Here is an 18,328-nt window from a genome sequence, read left to right as displayed (position 1 = left end):
CTCTGATCAGGCTTCAGGCCACTTTGGATTCTGGGCTGCGCCAGCATCTGCCATTTTGACATTATCATATTGAAAAAAGAACTTTTTTTTCCCCTATCTTATTCTGCCAAGAGATTTATTATTTGCTGTTTTTTCAAAAAATGATAAAAGCCTTTATGAGAAGCACTTCTGGTCTTTGGAGTGATAGAGTATATATTCTCCGGAAACTACTTTCAAGGTTCAGGAAAGAGGCTTAAACCGTAGGCCCATCAGAGAGAGAACAAGTTCTTTTCTGAGTCTTCTGGTATTTTTTTTTTTTTTTTAAATGAAAGCTTTGTGTTTACGGAAGGAAGTTTTAAAAGGACGAGCAAGATATTTCGTTAGATCTGAGACCCCAACAGTAGCTCAACATCAGCATCAGAAGCTGGGACTTTGTCACCTATTGCTTTTTGGTTTAAAGGAGTTTCATCTGGTTCTCTGTCAAATAACCTGGGTGTTTTGTTGAAAATGGCAGAGGCGTACACTGAGTGAGTATGAGAATAAATAGAACTCTGTCCTTACAGAGCATCTGTTCTTCCCAGACTTCAGTGTGCTTTTCAGGTAGTGAAGTCAATAGACTATTACAATAGTTGCTGGGACGTAGTATTTTCTTAGTCAAGACTAGATTTAGGTTGTGCTAGCCGTAAAGGATAAGCAGGGAGAAGGGAAACTGTACCCCCTCCTGTTAGAACAGTGCACTGAGGAATGCAGGTAGCCACAGGAAGTCTTGCCTGTAACTCTGATGGAGTTTGAGGAACCATTTCATTCCCCAGGTAATTCCTCCTGTTTCCAAGCATTTCCACCGTATCTTGCTCCACCCTGCTACCATTGCATAGCTTTGCCTTAGGACTGATTTAGGACCTCTCAGCAGCTGTAAAAGGGGAAGAAGTCTAGGAGGATAAGTCCTAGGACCATCTCTATCTCACTTATCTGATCTTCTGTAGTGCTGGTTGGTTACTCGGGCAGTGTTCTTGGCAACCCTCCCAACTACCTCCTCCTGCCCCTCCCTACCCCTCCCTGCCAGCTGCCAAGGCTGGTGCTTCACAACAGAGTTTCTACGCTCCCAGTGGAAGCTAGCTAGGAGTCATGGATGCTGGTGTAGAGGTCAGTAGGGACAGCAGGCCTGAGCTTGTGTTATTTATGAATACAACCCTTTTAAAGAGAAATTGATGCAGTCTGTATTTACATTTTCCCTCTCTGCCTTGTGGAGTTTTTTTTTTTTTTTTCTTTTTGAAGATTTTATTTATTTATTTGACAGAGAGAGAGAATGAGAGCATGCAAACCAGCACAAGCAGGGGATGCTGCAGAGGGGGAGGTAGAAGTAGACTCCCTCTCTGAGCAGGGAGCCCCATGTGGGGCTTGATCCCCAGACTCCTGGATCAGGACCTGAGCTGAAGCAGATGCTTAACCGACTGAGCCACCCGGGTGCCCCCAGCTTCTTGAGTATTAATACCCTGTTATAGACTAGGTTAGTGTATCTCTGTGCTCCAGCAATGTTCCTGTGGTAATGTCCTATTGATAACCCTACAGGTCTTAATTCTGCCAATGACGGGGTAGAAGGAAGCAGACAAAGGACTCTGGACTTGCACCAGGCTGTGAACAAGAGTCTTACTGATTCTGATGCCGGGAAATTAATAGCTCAAGAGAAACAAGCATGGCCACTAGGCTGGTTAGGCTGTTTCGTAACCTGCCTACAAAGTTCACACATCAGATAGTCCTTGTGGCTCTGGAGCCCTTTGATGGTAGAGAACCATCAGGGGATGGACAGGGTTCCCCAGTCTGCTTATAGCTTGATTTCTGCCACTTAGCCTCTTTTGAGTCTCTTTATCGCTTTTCTATCAATTACTGTTTAGATTCCTGTATTTCCTATTGTCATTCGCAGCAAGCCAGTTCTGGTTTTGGAATGTACTGTGCACCCTTGGTTTTTCCTGTGCTATTGTAAACTTTTCTTCTTTGTCTCTTTTCTGGGATTTTTTTTTTTTTTCTGCTTCATTCTTCTGTTCTCCAAGGACTCTTTGCCTTCATTTGCTGTATTACTCTAGGTGACATAGCACTGTGGTTGGGAGTGTGGATTCTGAGTCAAAGGCCTGGTTTCAAATCCCCACTGTGCTATTTACCAGCTGTATAACTTTGAACAAATTACTCTCTCTCTCTCTGTAGGCCTTGGTTTCCTCATCTGTAAAATGGGGATACCAATGGTCCCTACCTTTAGGGTTGTGGGGGCCTTAAATGAGATTTATGAGATGCTCATAAAAGAGTATCTGACACTCAATAAATGTTAACCCTAATTATTAATTCTAATATACAAAACGATTTTATGGCTTAAACCATTATCCCAATATAATTTTTACCAGATATTTACCTATAGCTGTGATCTCTCTCCCACGTTTTAACCTACATTTGCAGCTCCTTCTGGGACATTTCCCTCACAATTTCTACCAGCAACCCAAATGAAAATGATCAGACCTTCATTCATTATCTATCATCCGAATTTATCTCCCGTATTTCTGTTAATGGCATCATATTATAATTTTCTCAATCTCTTAATTTAAGATTAATCTTAGACTTCCCTTAGCCTAAGAAAATAATAATGCATGTGTATAGATTTAGTACAAAGGTATTAGTTGTTTATAGTTTTAAATAGTCAAGAGTAGTTAAACATTGCTTTTTAGTAGTATATGAATGCACAGATAAGATATGAGAAAGTCATTGAAAAAATTGTTACAACTTTTCTGTTTTTAGGATTATGAGTGATCTTCTAATTTTAATTTTTTTCTCTTAGAAATTTTCCAAAATCACTTTGCTTCCATATAAGGAAAACCTCCCCTCAAATTTAGAAAAAAATGAGATAGATAATGTTTAAGTTTTGAAATAAATACTGTACTTTATTGACTTTTTAATAATGGGTGAGAACAGTGCTGTGTATGTAGTAAGCACTTAAGTATTATTGAAAAGTAAGTGAAATAGTGTTACCTTTCTGTGCATTTTTAGTAATAATTTTGTAGAGTTTAGAGTGCTTAGTATCTCAAGCATTCAGCTTGTAGATTCTGAAAAGCATTTTGTTGTTGTTTGGAAGAAAGACTCTCAGGAAACACAAAATAAACTAGACTGGGTGTGGTATATATTTTCTAATATGTAGCTTATCATTTCAGAGAAAAATGTGACCAAAAGAGGAGCATGTGGAACCGAGTCTTCAGAAAATATATGTCCTTCAGTAAAATTGGCTTGTGAAAATGAACCAAATGTTCATCATCCTAGAAATAAAGCCATGTTTCTTCGGGTTTCATCACAATGTTCAGAAGAGGAACAGGTAATACCATAGGACACTTAGAGAAACAGGAAAAAGCATTCTTTATGAATTAAAAAAAGAAACTGTAGACCATAGGAAACATTGGACAGTTATTGGATCAGTAACTCAGACTCCTGATTCTAGAAGAAGTGCCATTGGGATACTCTATTAAAAATCATCATTACATTTCTTTTTCATTTTTTAAAGATTCACTTATTTATTGAGAGAAAGTGTGTGTGAATGTGAGAGTTGGGGGAGGGGCAAAGGTAGAGGATCTCCCACTGAGCACGGATCCTGACGACATGGAGCCCAGTCCTACAACCCATGAGATCATGACCTGAGCTGAAACCAACAGTTGAGCACTTTCAGGCCACTCAGGTGCCCTAAAAATCATCATTACACTTTATGATTTCAGCAGCTAATGTTTATGATGGTAACTTGGTTGTCCCCAAGTTTTTAAGTTTGCTTAAGGAACTACCATCTAAAAGTTCTTGCAATTATTTACATATTTTAGCTTGTCCTCTATTTGGGACAAAAGAGTTCCTTTTTATAGTTTTCTGTGTAAAATGGGAGTTTCTTTTATCTGCTCTAGATTCATCTCTTAAAGTAAAAACTATTTTCTTATTTTTTCCAAGATTTAGTCCATAAATATTGGATGCTTTCTTCCTAATCTTTAAGACTTAATAGACGATATTCTTATTCTCCTTAGCTATGGTTTTTAACTCTTAAGGACTCCTAGTAGAAGCTGTTCTCCTTTTTTACATTTGTGTTTCTACTTTCTAGCTCATCATGTTTTCTTTGTGCTATCGTGAACAAAATTGTATATGAGATTGTGGTTTCAAATGAGGGAACAAAAGTCTCTGTGTTAGAAGAGTGTTTATATACAGCAGAGGCCTACAGATTCTTTAATTCTAGAACTTGCTTCCAATGAGATGATTATGGGACCAGAACTTTTTTCTTTTTCCCCCCTAGAAGATTCACTTTCTACTGGTAATCACTGGCAATTGGAATTATATTTTCTATTGAGTGTTTAACCAACATGTGGAGAGGCAAAGAATTGTCCAATGATATTGTTTCCTAATAACCTGAAAATGTTGTATTAGCATTCTCTGGTTTGTCCTTGAGAGGTTCATTGGGATGGGATGGGAGGTGGGGTAATGAGGTGGGGAGTGTTCCTATTTTACACATGAGAAAACTGAGGTTAAGTAATTTACTCTAGGTTACACTGTGGATGAGTCTAGAGGCACAAGTAAAAGTCAGACCTCCTGAAAACTATTCCCTGACCACTACTATGGCTTAGTGGATCTGGTCCATCATGCATAGCTAATTAACAAAAACCGGAAGGGGAGTTTTATTGCCTGAAGGGCTACAAGATCAGCTCCTTTATTTTTGGTTGTTTCATTTTCTCATCAAGATGTCCTCACTGTTTTTTTCAGATAGTGATAGATGAAGGCCAAAAAGTTGGCAGTTCCTTTCAAGGTGATCTGAATCGGGCGGGAAAGGTGAAGGTAAGGCATGATTCAATTTTCTTCCATGGCAAAAAATACAAAAAAGTAAAAACAGCACAAAAATCCCAAAGGACTCATTTGCTGTGTCTCATACAAAATTGGAGAATTCAGTAGATTTTGTCCCTATATATATATACATATATACATATACATATATATATATATGTTTTTTTTTTTAAATTGATGTTTAAGTATCTTAAACTATGCTTGGCTGGCTGGGTTCCAGATCCTTATTCCTCAAAGCTTAGCAAATGGAATGGGTGCTTCAACAGAGAAACATGACTCTAGTCACCCTGAACATACACCATTAAGAGAAATGACAGCATAACAGTTTTAGTACTGAAACCATCGTGGAGAAGATAAATTTTTGCTGTCACTTGGATGCCAGGAAAGAACTGCAGCTATGTACTTACAAACCATGGAAGCTACCATTTTTAATTCCTATGTAAGAGCCGTGGTCTGGGATGTAGAGCTAGGGGACGGAAGACCCAGGCTATGTTTTGAATTCCACTTATGAGATGTAAATTTGTAATTTTACGGTATTTTGTTATGAACATGTTTTAGGCCATGAGCGTAAGAGGCTCCACTAAGTCTCCTTTGCACCAGTGGTGAAATCATTTTCTTATTTACACTCCTTGATATTCACCTGAGATGAATTAGTTCGTGTCTGAAATGTTACCATTTTGTTAATCTGAAATGCCTCATTGTCAGCTTCCTGTGGAGAGCGGTATTCCACGCAGAATAGTCTTTCATTGAAATGCTGCTATTGTGTCTGTAAAGGTCATTTGCTCTGCTTTTTACCTTTGAAGTAATTTTCGGTTTTATTTGCTCGGAAAGAGAGAACACTTGATTTTTGGCCCTGCTCACCTCTCTTGTGATTTACCTGGGGCCAGATGATTTTGTTTCGAATGAACCTTTCTCTTCTGCTTTCTTTAGTTCCTTCTCTCTGACTCTTTAGAGTGAAAAGCCCATTATGGTAACAGCCAGACCCACCACCACCATTTGCTTGAGAAGCAAAAGCCATAAAACAAAAACAAAAAACAGATTGTTTTGGCCTGTCTTGGTGGTGGTTTATGTCTTGGGAGAGAATCTGGGAACAAAGTCCCTTTTCAAAAACCCCTGAGACGGTTCTTTCCCTTTCAGTATAGAGATCTTACTATGGTGCCCATGAAATCTAGGCCAACTTCCAATTTACTGCTTCTTTCAGATGTCTCTGGGAAAGCACAGTGAATGCAAAGACCTTTAGCTGGGACTCAAAAGTTACTAAGAAAAGTGGATTCAGTTGCTTGCTTTGAATGCTGTGGAAGTGGATTCATTGATTCTTAATTGTATTTTTTCATTAGGTCTAATATGTATAAAATGATGTTAATCCTTTCTCCTAGGTAGACAATTTCCTAGATTTAGAAGATTTGGATGTGGATGAAGAGATTCAACCCCAAATGAGCAAGGGTATGCTGTTTCCTCTTTATACTGCTTGACCTCTTTCTAGAAACTACAAATAAGACTTAAGACAGCTTCTTCTTCTTCTTCTTTTTTTTTCTTTTTTTCTTTTTGGTAAGCCCTACTTGGACCTTCCTTGACTTAGGGAAGGCTTACAGTCCTGCAATTTCTTTTTCAGTAACAAAGATTTCAGCTGAAAGGTCAAAGCCTGTTGAAGGTTGTGAAGTCTTTGGTCTAAAATGAAATAAAGGTGCCCCCTCCTTACCATTGCCCCCCCCGCCCCCACCCCGTGTTTGAATTTTGGATAATTTTCTCAAGTAGAGTCATTTGAGTCAAACTCTTGTTTTTTTTTTTTTTTAGAAGCACCATGTAAATTGAATTATTTTTGAGTGATATATCAGTTGATCATAAAAATAGCAGAATTCATCATAAAATAAAAATCTTTACTTCTATAAATATTTATTAAATATATAAGCCAAACACTAAAGACTAAATACATATTGTAAATGTTTCTTCAGAGCATGTTCACAGTTGGGCTGGACTGGGAGAGGTTTAATGCTAGTCTCATCTGATGTTTATGCAGATGAGGCCTTTTTTCCTTTCCTGCTTAACGTTACTGTGTAAACATAGGTATCCTTTGTCGCTCAAAAGACCTTTGAAATATATCCAAAATTAGAATTGTTTGTTTTGAAGATTCTCATTCCTAATTTAATATGCAAGAATATCTCAAAGTTAATGTTGAATGTTTGGAAAGGGGCTGTTTCCCCCCAGGGGTTGCTGGTATTGAATTGTTGTTTACAATCTTTTAGGTAGTCATAAACATGGATGATGGTGATTATTGTTGGGGAAAGTTATTTTATTTATTATAATCACACACAAGTTACAGTGCTGGGTGTTGTCAGTTTGGGAGTGGCAACACTATAAACTGGTTGTATGAAAGACCCTGCTGTGGCTTCTCTGGTTGCCCAAATTTGAGAGGCTTTGTTAATTAGAAGCAGTTAACATTTTTATTCGTCTTCCAAACATCACACTACTACTCCATTGAAGGGATTGTGTCTCATGCACTCTATTAACCAGTAGACTTTGCAGATTTTTTCCTTACTTACTTGGTTCAAATGAGATCAGAGATCTAAAGGAATCACATGCTCCAGGGAGAGGTTCTCTTAACTTTAAAACCCCAGGCAGCTCTGAATTTCTCTATGTGAGCAGCTTAGAGGGTCCAATTGGATCAGAAGGGATAGCTAAGGACTTATCAGGAAGCCAGGTTTGTAGAGCAAGCACAGTATTTTAGGGGAAGAGATGTCAAAAATGCAGATTCCTGGGTCCTGTTTTTTTACAAGAGAGAGTCTAATTCAGAAAGTCTTTGGTGACAGCTAGTGATCTGCGTTTTTTTACCACTACCCCAGGGGATTCTGATAGAGTTGTCTTTGGAAGACACTTGGAGACAAGTGATTCTGGTCTGTATGTAGTACATTTGCAATATAAATTTAATTTTATAGGAAGGCACAAAAGTGTATGGGTTGGGCATTTTTTTCATGGCTTACATTTCTTGCTTCCTGCCATTAGCAAGAAAGTCTGTATACTGGCATAAACTTACTAGGCAACAGATTTAATTATGATTATATTCAGTCTTTCAAATTAGCCTTTTTACTTTTTCCATTATTTTCACATTGTTTTTTTATTTGTATTTTATTTTTTTTAAGATTGTATTTATTTATTCATGAGAGACAGAGAGAGAGAGAGAGAGAGAGAGAGAGGCAGAGACACAGGTAGAGGGAGAAGCAGGCTTCATGCAGGGAGCCCGACGTGGGACTCGATCTCTGAACTCCAGGATCACGCCCTGGGCTGAAGGCAGGCGCTAAACCGCTGAGCCACTCAGGGATCCCCTCACATTGTCTTTTTAAACATTTTTTCAAGTTGTGTGTGTGTGTTCTTACCAAATCTGTTTCTTTAGTTAAAAAAAATAGCATAAAAACATCTCACTACTATGATTTTTCCAGAAATTGGGCAACAAATAGTGTTGCATTTGTGTATAAGAGGTTGCTAAGGCTGAACCAGGTCTTGGTAGACTTGAATGAGCTAGTCAAGCCCATCGCATGTGTAAAATAATGTGGACAGGCTGGGCTGAACAGCAACCCAGGCTTCAATGATCTATTCCAATTACTGAAGAGTACCACCAGGGCTTCACAATTTTTATAATGCAAGATCTGGGTCATTTGTAAGGAAAAAAAAAATTAAACAGTTGTGCCAAGGTGAATTTTAGTTTGGGCCTAATTTGTATTACACTTCAGGAATGTGAGCAGACGGCAGATATTTATATCAGATGGGGAATGTGACATTTTAAATAGGCAAGTTGCTTGTATAATTTTGGCAGCTGAGAGGTTTACTGATTAGATCCCATTGTTACTGTTTAAGCAACAGATTTGCCCAGGGCAACAGGGAAGAGAGTCGCGTATTTGTTTTCTATCACTGATTTTATTTGTTCACCTTATTTGCTTTCATAAATATTCTTCAAGATTCAGAAGCATGATTCTTTCCCAAGATTCGCCTTATCATTTTGGCAGCCCCGGCAGAGACAGTTTTTCAGAGCAGCCAATCCAGGGCAGCTGAATCGAGCAGTTGTCTGAGGGCAACATTTGCCACAAACCTTGGTACCCTGTGGTTATTGGACATCAAGTTAACCACTTTTTCCTCCTTTGAATTGGAGGTAAGGTAGTTAACCTGGTGATTACTGTCCTGCCCCAGACTCCTTTCCAGAAAAAAATGATTATTTGGAATAGGTATTAGTTATTATGCTGAGGCCTTAGAGCAGGAAGGATCTCCTGGTCATCTTTATTCATTTTTTACCCCCTCAGCTGGCTGAGCCTGTGCTCTGGCTGAGTGCAGTTGACCGAAGAGTCTCCCAAGGTCTTATTCTCAGAATCATACTGCCTTATGCAGGGCTCTTGACTGGTGGCCAGTGTGGTTATGCTATGGCCGATTGTGTTGGGTGAGAACAGGCAACTGACCCCTGCTCAGAGATTGGCAACCCTATTGGATTTTCATTTTCAAGCTGTCCAGTGCTCCCAATTCTAACGAAGGCATCAGTCACCTTAAAAAAAAAAAAAAAATTTCCTTATCTGCAATTTTAAGCAGCTTTTGTCCTGGGACTCTTATTCAACAGACATGGAACAGCTATGACTGGAGCCTGGAATCCAATGAAGGATAAACAGATCCAGCTTCTGTCCTCATTGAATTCATTACCCAGACATTAACCAGAGAATCACAAATACAGGATTAGAAATTGTTCTAGATCTCATGAGAACATATAGCAAGGGAACTTAAATTTGTGGGATCAGAGAAATTTCTTTGAGAACCTGAGATCTAAAGGATGAGTGGCGGTAACTAAATGAGAGGGGTGGGGTCGAGGTGAGGGGAGGGTAGAAGAACATAGGAACAGCATAGAGAATGACACATGTGAAGGTCCTGAGCTCAGAAAGATCTATTTCAGCCAACTTCTAGTTTAGGCATTTTGTTTATTTTATACTTAGTACTGTCGAAATTCATTCTTTCGGGGATACCTAGGTGGCTCAGTTGGCTAAGAATCCAACTCTTGATTTCAGCTCAGGTCTTGATCTCAGGGTTGTGAGCTCAGGCCCCGCGTTGGGCTCCATGCTGGGTGTGGAATCTACAAATCAGTCAATCAATCAATCAATCAATCATTCTTTCATGGCCCAGAAGATCACTAAAAACATTGAGAAAGAAAAATCCTTGCTTCAGAATGTTCCTTTATCCCTCTTCCTCCAATTTTTATGTGTGCTATCTATGAAAGCCCAGCTCGAAAGCCATGTCAGCCACAAGGACAAACTTGTTGCCCGATCCTCGGGATTATACAAGGACACTTCTACTCCATTCCTGAGAAGGGAACAGAATTGGGAATATACTTCTGCCCTTCCAAATCCTTTGTTTCTCCCCAAGGGAAATGTAAGGCTTTATCTACTTAGAGAGATTGGGAAAACAAACTATGTATATATATGGATCAACCTCTTTGTTCTTTTGGCTTCATGCTGTTTGGAAATGTATGTCTTCCCATCTATATCTGTACCATCTTTCTCATAGTAGACACACTTGAGATGGGGCCATACCTACCTTAACTTTAGAGATACAATGAAGTCGCCTAAAAAAGAAATTAGATAATTGAATCTTGCCTTCCCAGATTCTTTTTCCGTGGTCTGGTGTGTGTCCGTTTTAAAGCTTCTCAGGTGATTCTCCTGTGCAGTTGAGGCTAGGAACCATCTCTAGACAGACATCCAGAGGCATGACTCTCTGAGGCCTGACTATAACGGCCCTCGTGATGTGAAGCAGTTCTACTTACACCAGATGGATCCATGTCAGCTGTGTGCACTTTCTGTCAGGTGGGATCCCAAGGTCTAGACTTGTAGGAAAGGTTGATACGTAAAAAGCCCAATCGTGGCTGTAGGACAAGCTCTATTTTCAAATTCAGCTCTATTAGTTGGAAAGCTCATGTTTTATCCCCATCTTTCTGACTTCTGTTTATATTTCTCTTTCGTTTCTGTATTTAAAGATGGAGGGATACGATTTATTATCACTGTCAAATGCCATCCCCACCCAAAGAAGTAAGTCCTTCATGCCCCTCAGTTTTTCCTCTTTTCATGTTTCCATTTTTATTTATTCTGCGACTTTTTTCTCAAAGTAGGTGTTTGTTAATGTGTCTCTTGAAAGCAGCATATGGTTTGTATATATGCATCTATACACCTACATTCTAAATTTTGTCTTTTATTGGGGGTATTTAGTTCATTTACACTTATTGTAGTTGCTGATACATTTGGCTTTAAACCTAGTATCTTATAATTTTGTTTTCTACTTGTCTTGCCAGTTTTATGCCTCCCCTCACCTATTTTTTGCCTACTTTGGATTAATCAGCATTACTGTATTATTTCATCTCCCACTATTTCTGCTGGGTTGAGAATTCTAGATTTGTAATTATTTTCTTTCAGTATTTTACAGATGATATTTTATTCTTTTCTGGTGTTAATTGTAGAAAACTGTTGGAAACCGGATGTTAAACCGGTTGTTGTTCCTTCGAAGATAATATGTTTTCCCCTCATTTGGCTGCTTTTATAATTCTCTCTTTTGTTTTTCCATTAATTTCACTATGCCTTGGTATTGTTTTATTTGAATTTATTTTGTTTGGGGTTTGTAGGGATTCTTGTAAATATTGGGAAATTCTTAGCTCTTGTCTCTTCAAATATTACTCATGCCTTGACTTTTTCACTATGTCCCATATATCTATCTTTTATATTCTTTTCTATCCTTTTAAAAATTTCCTTTCTTGCTTCAGTTAGAATATTTTCTACCATTGGGGCTCCTGGGTGCTCAGTCTGTTAACCATCTGCCTTTGGCTCAGGTCATGACCCTGGGGTCCTGGTATTGAGCCCCAGCTCGCTCCTCCCCCTACCTTTACATGTTCTTTCTCTTAAATAAATAAAATATTAAAAAAAAATATTTTCTATCACGTATATTCTAATTTACTAATCCTTTGTTGAATTGTGTCTATCTTCTACAATCATCAATCTTTCAAATATTTTAGCTTTTTTTTTTTTTTTTTTTGAGAGACAGAATGAGGGGCTGAAAGAGACAGAGGGAAAGAGAAAGAGAGAGAGAGAAAGAGAGAGAGAGAGAACGAGAGAGAGAGAATCCTAAGCAGACGCCCTGCTAAGCACAGAGCCTGAGGTGAGGCTTAATCTCATGATGCTGAGATCATGACCTGAGCCAAAATCAAGAGTCAGATGCCTAACTGAGTCACCCAGGTACCCCTCAGTTACTTTAGCTTTTAAGAGATCTGGAATATCTGTTTTGATAGGTTTCAGTTCTGTGCTGAAATTCTCCACTTTTTAATGTATTTTGGGGGAACACATAAGTAGTTATTTTAAAGTTCACATCTGGGACGCCTGGGTGGCTCAGCAGTTGAGCATCTGCCTTCAGCTCAGGGTGTGACCCTGGGGTCCTGGGATCAAGTCCCACGTCGAGCTCCCTGCAGGGAGCCTGCTTCTCCCTCTGCCTGTGTCTCTGCCTCTCTCTCTCTGTGTCTCTCATGAGTAAATAAATAAAATCTTAAAAAAAAAATTAAAGTCCATGCCTTATAATGCTAATACCTGGTGGGATCTCTTGTGGGTCCATTTATATATTATTCATTTTCCTTTTGATTTCATGTCTTTGTATACCTGATAATTTTTGTTTGAATGCTGAACATTGTATATAAAATATTATGTAGGGTCTGAGTGACATTATCTTTTTCTATCATTAGCTTTTCTTTAACATTTGCTAGCAGTTATTCTTAGTAATAACTTATATAGTAATAGCTTATATGATCACCGTCATCCAGTCTAGTTTAAGGCCTTGTGGGGGCTGATCTACTTCTAGTTCTTACTTACCCCTGTGGTGTAGCCCTTCAGGGTAGATCATAGCACTACCTTCTTTGGAGGCCCTGAACTCTAATATTTGTCTTCATGGCGCTGTGATTCTGTTGGTAATTCTGCTAAGCTTCTCAGCCTTTTAGCTTCTCTCATCTTTGCATTTCAGCTTCTCAGCTTCTCCTTGCAAATCAGTAAATGCCATCAGTTGTAAAGGATCTTAGACTGTTGGACTCAGGTCTCAGTACTTTCCGTGTCTCTGGGATTTTGTCTCCACAAGTCCTGGGCTGCCCTGGTGGTTCGCCAATGCCTTTAAATAGTTGATTTTTTTGGTAATCTATCCAGCTTTTCTAGTGCTATTGGTGGGGGGATTGGACTGATATTACCTAGACCAGCAGATCCCTGGGGATGTGGTCTAGGAAATCCTAGGGAAACCCTAAGGTCTGAAGGTCAAAAGTGTTGATATTTGCACTGATGTAGCAAAAGCAATGTAGGTGAAGATGCTGGTAGCTTAGTGCAAATCAAGGTAGTGTCACAAAACCGTACTTAGTAGTCATCGTAATCTTCATTGTCATGAATTTGTAATTAAAATGAATGCTAGGGGGATGCTGGTTGGCTCAGTCAGTTAAACATCTTGACTTTACTTCAGGTCAGGCTCTTAGGGTCCTGTGTCAGGCTCTGCTCAGCAAGGAGTCTGCTTCTCCCTCTCCCTCTTCCCCCCTGTCCAACTTGTGTACACTCTCTCTCACTCTCAAATGAAGTGCTTTTAAAAATAAAGTGAATACTATTTTCCATTGAAAATGTTCTTGATGGAGTGGTAAAAATTATTTTTATTAAATCTTTTTTCTTTAATTTTATTTATTCATTCATGAGAGACACAGAGATAGAGAGGCAGAGACACAGGCAGAGGGAGAAGCAGGCTCCCTGCAGGGAACCCGACATGGGACTCCATCCCGAGACTCCAGGATCAGGCCCTGGGCTGAAGGCAGGTGCTAAACTGCTGAGCCACCCAGATGTCCCCTATTTTTATTAAATCTTGATCCTTGAATACACTTTTAAAAAAATGTTTGTTTGCTGAAATCATAAGTATGCATAAAGCACTTCTGCTGCATTCTGAAATATAATGGTTATCTCACAGAAAAGCACTTGTGTGATTGAGTGCTAGACTGAACTAGTCCCCCTCCCCTCCATTATTTTCGTGGAACAACATTTTTACTTGAAAGAATGACAGACAAACTATAGTTCTCAAAAATGAGTGAAGGAAGCCTGTCTTCAAGAGAAATATACTGGCAGTGTTCATTGCCAATGACAAAATTGGCAATGGATCAAGTGAATCTTCATTTTTGGAAAACTTGTATCCAGTACTGTGAGCTTGACAGCTTCCCAATATTTAATGGCTTTTCTGATAAAATTGGTGATGTTAACTAATGTGATCTTTATGCCATATAATGAAATGTGTCAAAATTTGAGAGATCTACATAAAACAGTGAACCAGTATTTTCCAAATGACCAATTTATGATGTTACAAAATTACACATAGGAGAAACGTCCATTCAATGTGTAAGATAGATCAATGAATTTTAATGTAACAGTATGAAAAATTCACTGAAATGGTTTCAGATTGCACACTGAAACTATTTTTAAAAACTTTATCATTTGTCAAGGTCTGGTATAGCATCAAAGAAGAATATCCACAATTATATAAAAAGGCTATTAAAGTACTCCTCTCTTTTCCAGCTACATTTCTGTGTGAGACTAGATTTTCTTCATTTGCTTCATTTGAAACAGCATATTGCAAAATTGAAGGCAGAGGCAAATATAAAACCTAGCTTTTTTTTTTCCTTAAGGCAAACATTTACAACATTTCAAAAATGTAAAACAGTGCGTTCTTCTCCTATTCAAACTATTTTCTTTGTTTTTAGAAAAGAGATTTTTCATAAAAACATTTATTTTAATATATAATGGTATTATTGTTAGTGGTTCAATAAACAAATATTTGCAGAATTGTCAGTTTTAATTTCTAATATGGTGAATATTGATTGATATAACCCACATAAACAAAAGCTCTTTTGGGGTCTTCAAAATTTTCTAAAAAACAAGAACCAGTGAGATAGACTATCATAGCAGAAAACTGTGTGCTGAAGAGGCATTACTAGAGCAGTTCTTATCTGTATTCTTTTTGGTTTTGAGTGCCCAAAATTTCAGAAAATTTTGGCCATTTCTACATGGCAACAAAGGAACAGATTGGTTAATTTTTATAAATATGCCACGCAGGTTAAATACTGTTATCTAAATTATGAGACCTCAGGTAGATTGCTTACTTTTTAATGTTGTATTAGATGATAGCTTTTGACTTGTGATTATTGACTTACTACAGAAAGACAAATGGCATAAACACATAGTTTGTAAACGTTGAAATTCTTGTCATGTAGTTGGGAAAGAAAAGATTGGAATGTTTTCAACCAGGCTTGCCATCCAACATGAAGATTCACTTTTGAGAGATGCCTTGACTCTGCAGTGCACACCAGCCAAGATGGTGGTATTTAGTTGAGGTGAAAACAAGGCCTTTGGTTCTTTCAGAAACAACAATTAATAAGATCAGATTAAGTTTCATAAAGCATTTCAGTTTTGGAGTTTTGTAGAGAACTTCAGAAATTCCATTCCTCCCAAATCAGTGAATACAACCATTTTTCTCTCTGAGAGAATGCGAGTGTATAAATAACCCACCCATGATTTTAAAATGGCTGAAAGATAAGGTAACCTTCTTCATGAAATACGCCTTACCAGACTATTCCGGTACGGATTATTTTCACTCTTTTATAAATCTGTCCTTTTCAGGACAGATTTTTGTCCCGTTCAGTTTTGTTCTTGATTATTCTTGGGTTGATTTTTGTGTGTAAAAATCTCACTCCTGGAAACAAAAGGTAGTATTTGAGGGTAAAAATTACGTATAGTTTACAACATCTACAATGTCCTATTGGTAGGTAGGCCCTTCCTCGATTCTCAGGGTTTAGTTTAAAAGTTGAGATGTGGGGAATTCATTCCCTGTCTCAAGTATTTGTTGAGGATTTGCTGTGTGTCAGGTGCCGTGTTAGGCATCAGTGAATATGCATTTGTGCATTTGTTATTTCACTGAAGAAACAAATGACAAGAATTTGAAGTGTGGAGGAAACCAAATCTTACTGTTTTGTGGGAATTGTTTCCATGGCACTAGAATCTTTATAAAAGAAACCACTTTTGTTAAAAATCCTACCTTCTCTGCAAACACATCCGGGAGGCAGTTTCCAGCATAGGAATTAGGGAGTTGTCCTCTTCTATGCATAGTATTGTCAATCAGATTTTAAACAGCTCTGAAAGCAGAATTGATTTTGATCCACATTTGAACTGATGTTTGCCCTGGCAGACAGTGGGACTTGTAGGTCCTGGTTTTCAGGTGAAAAGGCCTGAACCTTTCTCTTCCTTCCTTTGTTGTTGGCCAGCCCCTGACCTGGCTTATCTCATTCCTAGGTGTTTATACCAGGGAGCTCAGTGAAGGGAGTTGGCTTTGAGCTCATTAATAGACGTATTAGAAAGACAGTCTTTCCATCAACCTGAGTTTAAAAATAGGACTTTTCTGGGTATCAAATGTTTAAGTGTACCTAATACTGACTAACCAGTGTCATGTAGTGACACTCCTTGGCTCTGAGATCGGTTGTGATAATCTGATAATCTTAAATAATTCATAATCATGAATGAAATGTAATGAAATTGCTTGTTTAAAAGAAGTTCATGATGTGACATCGTGGGCAGAGTATGGGCTCTGCTGCCTGGCTCTGACCCTTCCTAGCTGCAGGCCCCTCGAATGAGGTTGCTCTCCTTGCTTAGAGCTCCTGGCCTGCAAAACCGAAGGGCTAGTGCCCTCAGAAGGATTAGCTGAACTATGCATACAAAATGTCAGCTCATATAAGGCTTGACTGTTGTTTTTATTTTTGCTGATTAGGTCATGTTTTAAGGTCCCAATAATTAATCACAGTAGAAATATCTTCTTCACCAATACCCCTATCCACGCGCAGGTTCAGTTTCTAGGCTGACTAGGTTCTATTGCCGGAGTCCTACGAATTTTGTAATTAATGTGTTTTGTGAAGGTGTTATCTGCAGCGGTGAGAGACGTATTTCAAATAAGTTTCAGCTTTTGAATATCAATACCTGCTTAATTACCTCCCATACATGCTGCCATTGGCAACAGCCAAGGCACGCCTGGTGTTAATTAATCACTTCCACTGAGAACTTAATTAGTGTCTTCATTAGGATCATCATCGAGAAGCAGGCAGTGTCGTCCTGAGCCAGCTGCAAGCTACTGGCTAGCTCCTGCAGCCCTTCTGGTCCTGAAAAGCTGGGATTGACGAGGAAGCCTGTCGTGCTTCGATTTGTTTTTATTTTTATTTTGTCTCCCTTAAAGAAAGCTGTGGAAGGGCTGACCGTGATGCCTCCATGTTCTGTCACACATGCAGAAATAAGGCAACAGATCCCCTTACAATGGCTAGATCAGAAAACCCAGACAGGTTATTGAACTCTTGTCATGGTGCTAAACAGGCTGGAAACAAGTTGTTGTTTGCAGCGTCGAAAATCAGAGCATGATTTCTGCATGTGACAAAGTGTTTCAGTGAAAGCCCTTTCCTTCTGGCATCACTGTTTTTTTTGTTTGTTTGTTTTTTGTTTTTAATATATAAATTTTTTGAAATAGTGCCATAGTGTTACAGGATGAAGTCAACACTGCGTTTCCTTTCTCTCCATCCCTCAGGAAAATATGGGAAAATGAGGCAAAGGTAGCATCTTCTTGCCTTATTTTCCTACAGGGGTAGAAATTGGGTGGGGGGTGAGAGGTACGATCAAGTGGGTCCCTAAGGATCCTTCCCCCAGACCTCTTGGACGGAGTGTGACCTTGAGGCAATAAGATAAAAATAAATGTACCGATGACTTCTGTTTTATGGAAAAGGGAATCTCTTGGGTAAATCTCCAAATGAGGGCAGGCATTGTGAAAATGAACCTATTTTACTTGAGCATTTTTACTTCATTCTTTTGACTATTGTAGGCTTTTAGGTGATTTTGGTCAATTGTGAACTTGGTGAAAGGATCCAATGTGATATTTTGTATCCGACAGATTTGCTGCTGCTTCCAGGAGAAGTGGAGGAGGATGTGTGCACGCGTGTCCCTTCTTACATTCCTTCTGTGGCCCAGCCCCTCGCCCCTGGGGTAAAGCCAGGAACCGCTGTGAGAGGACCGGGCAATCAAATAGAAGAGGTACTCCATAGGAAGTTCAATTGGTCTTGAAATTGTTTTGACTTTGTAACTTGTCCTTTCAGAGAAATGCTGCTATATGCATGTGCTTTTTTATTTTTCTTAGATTTGGGAAAATTCAGAATTCATGTTGCTTAATTGAGTCCCCCTGACTGCCCTCTATCTCTCCTGTGTAGATTTCTTTTTAAGCACGGAGGGCAATTATGTTTTTATGGGGAAACTATTTTTGTGTCATGATGTGTGCCATGCTACAGGACAGTGTTATCTGGGGACTATGCAATAGATTCTCTCTTTTTGTCTGGACTGGCTATTTTCTTTTTACTATTGTTTCCAAGGTCCTATAAACATCTTGTGTGGGTTAAGGTAAGGCCAGGCTGTTGTTG

The 18,328-nt window shown here is 38.8% G+C and overlaps 1 protein-coding gene across 8 annotated transcripts in view; it reads left to right on the top strand.

The window, feature by feature from the left end:
• Positions 1 to 18,328, top strand: part of IFTAP (intraflagellar transport associated protein) — a 63,857-nt gene that overhangs the window by 33,937 nt on the left and 11,592 nt on the right. For all 8 annotated transcript variants that reach the window (XM_025452504.3, XM_025452505.3, XM_035701802.2 and 5 more), the window contains 4 exons: positions 3,171 to 3,328; positions 4,744 to 4,815; positions 6,198 to 6,264; positions 17,809 to 17,948. In XM_025452504.3, the coding sequence (XP_025308289.1) occupies positions 3,171 to 3,328; positions 4,744 to 4,815; positions 6,198 to 6,264; positions 17,809 to 17,948 (437 nt within the window). The remainder of the gene's footprint in view (positions 1 to 3,170; positions 3,329 to 4,743; positions 4,816 to 6,197; positions 6,265 to 17,808; positions 17,949 to 18,328) is intronic.

Source organism: Canis lupus, chromosome 18 (assembly GCF_003254725.2).
Source record: "Canis lupus dingo isolate Sandy chromosome 18, ASM325472v2, whole genome shotgun sequence".
Lineage (NCBI taxonomy): Eukaryota > Metazoa > Chordata > Mammalia > Carnivora > Canidae > Canis > Canis lupus.
This window is presented reverse-complemented; position numbering and strand designations above follow the sequence as displayed.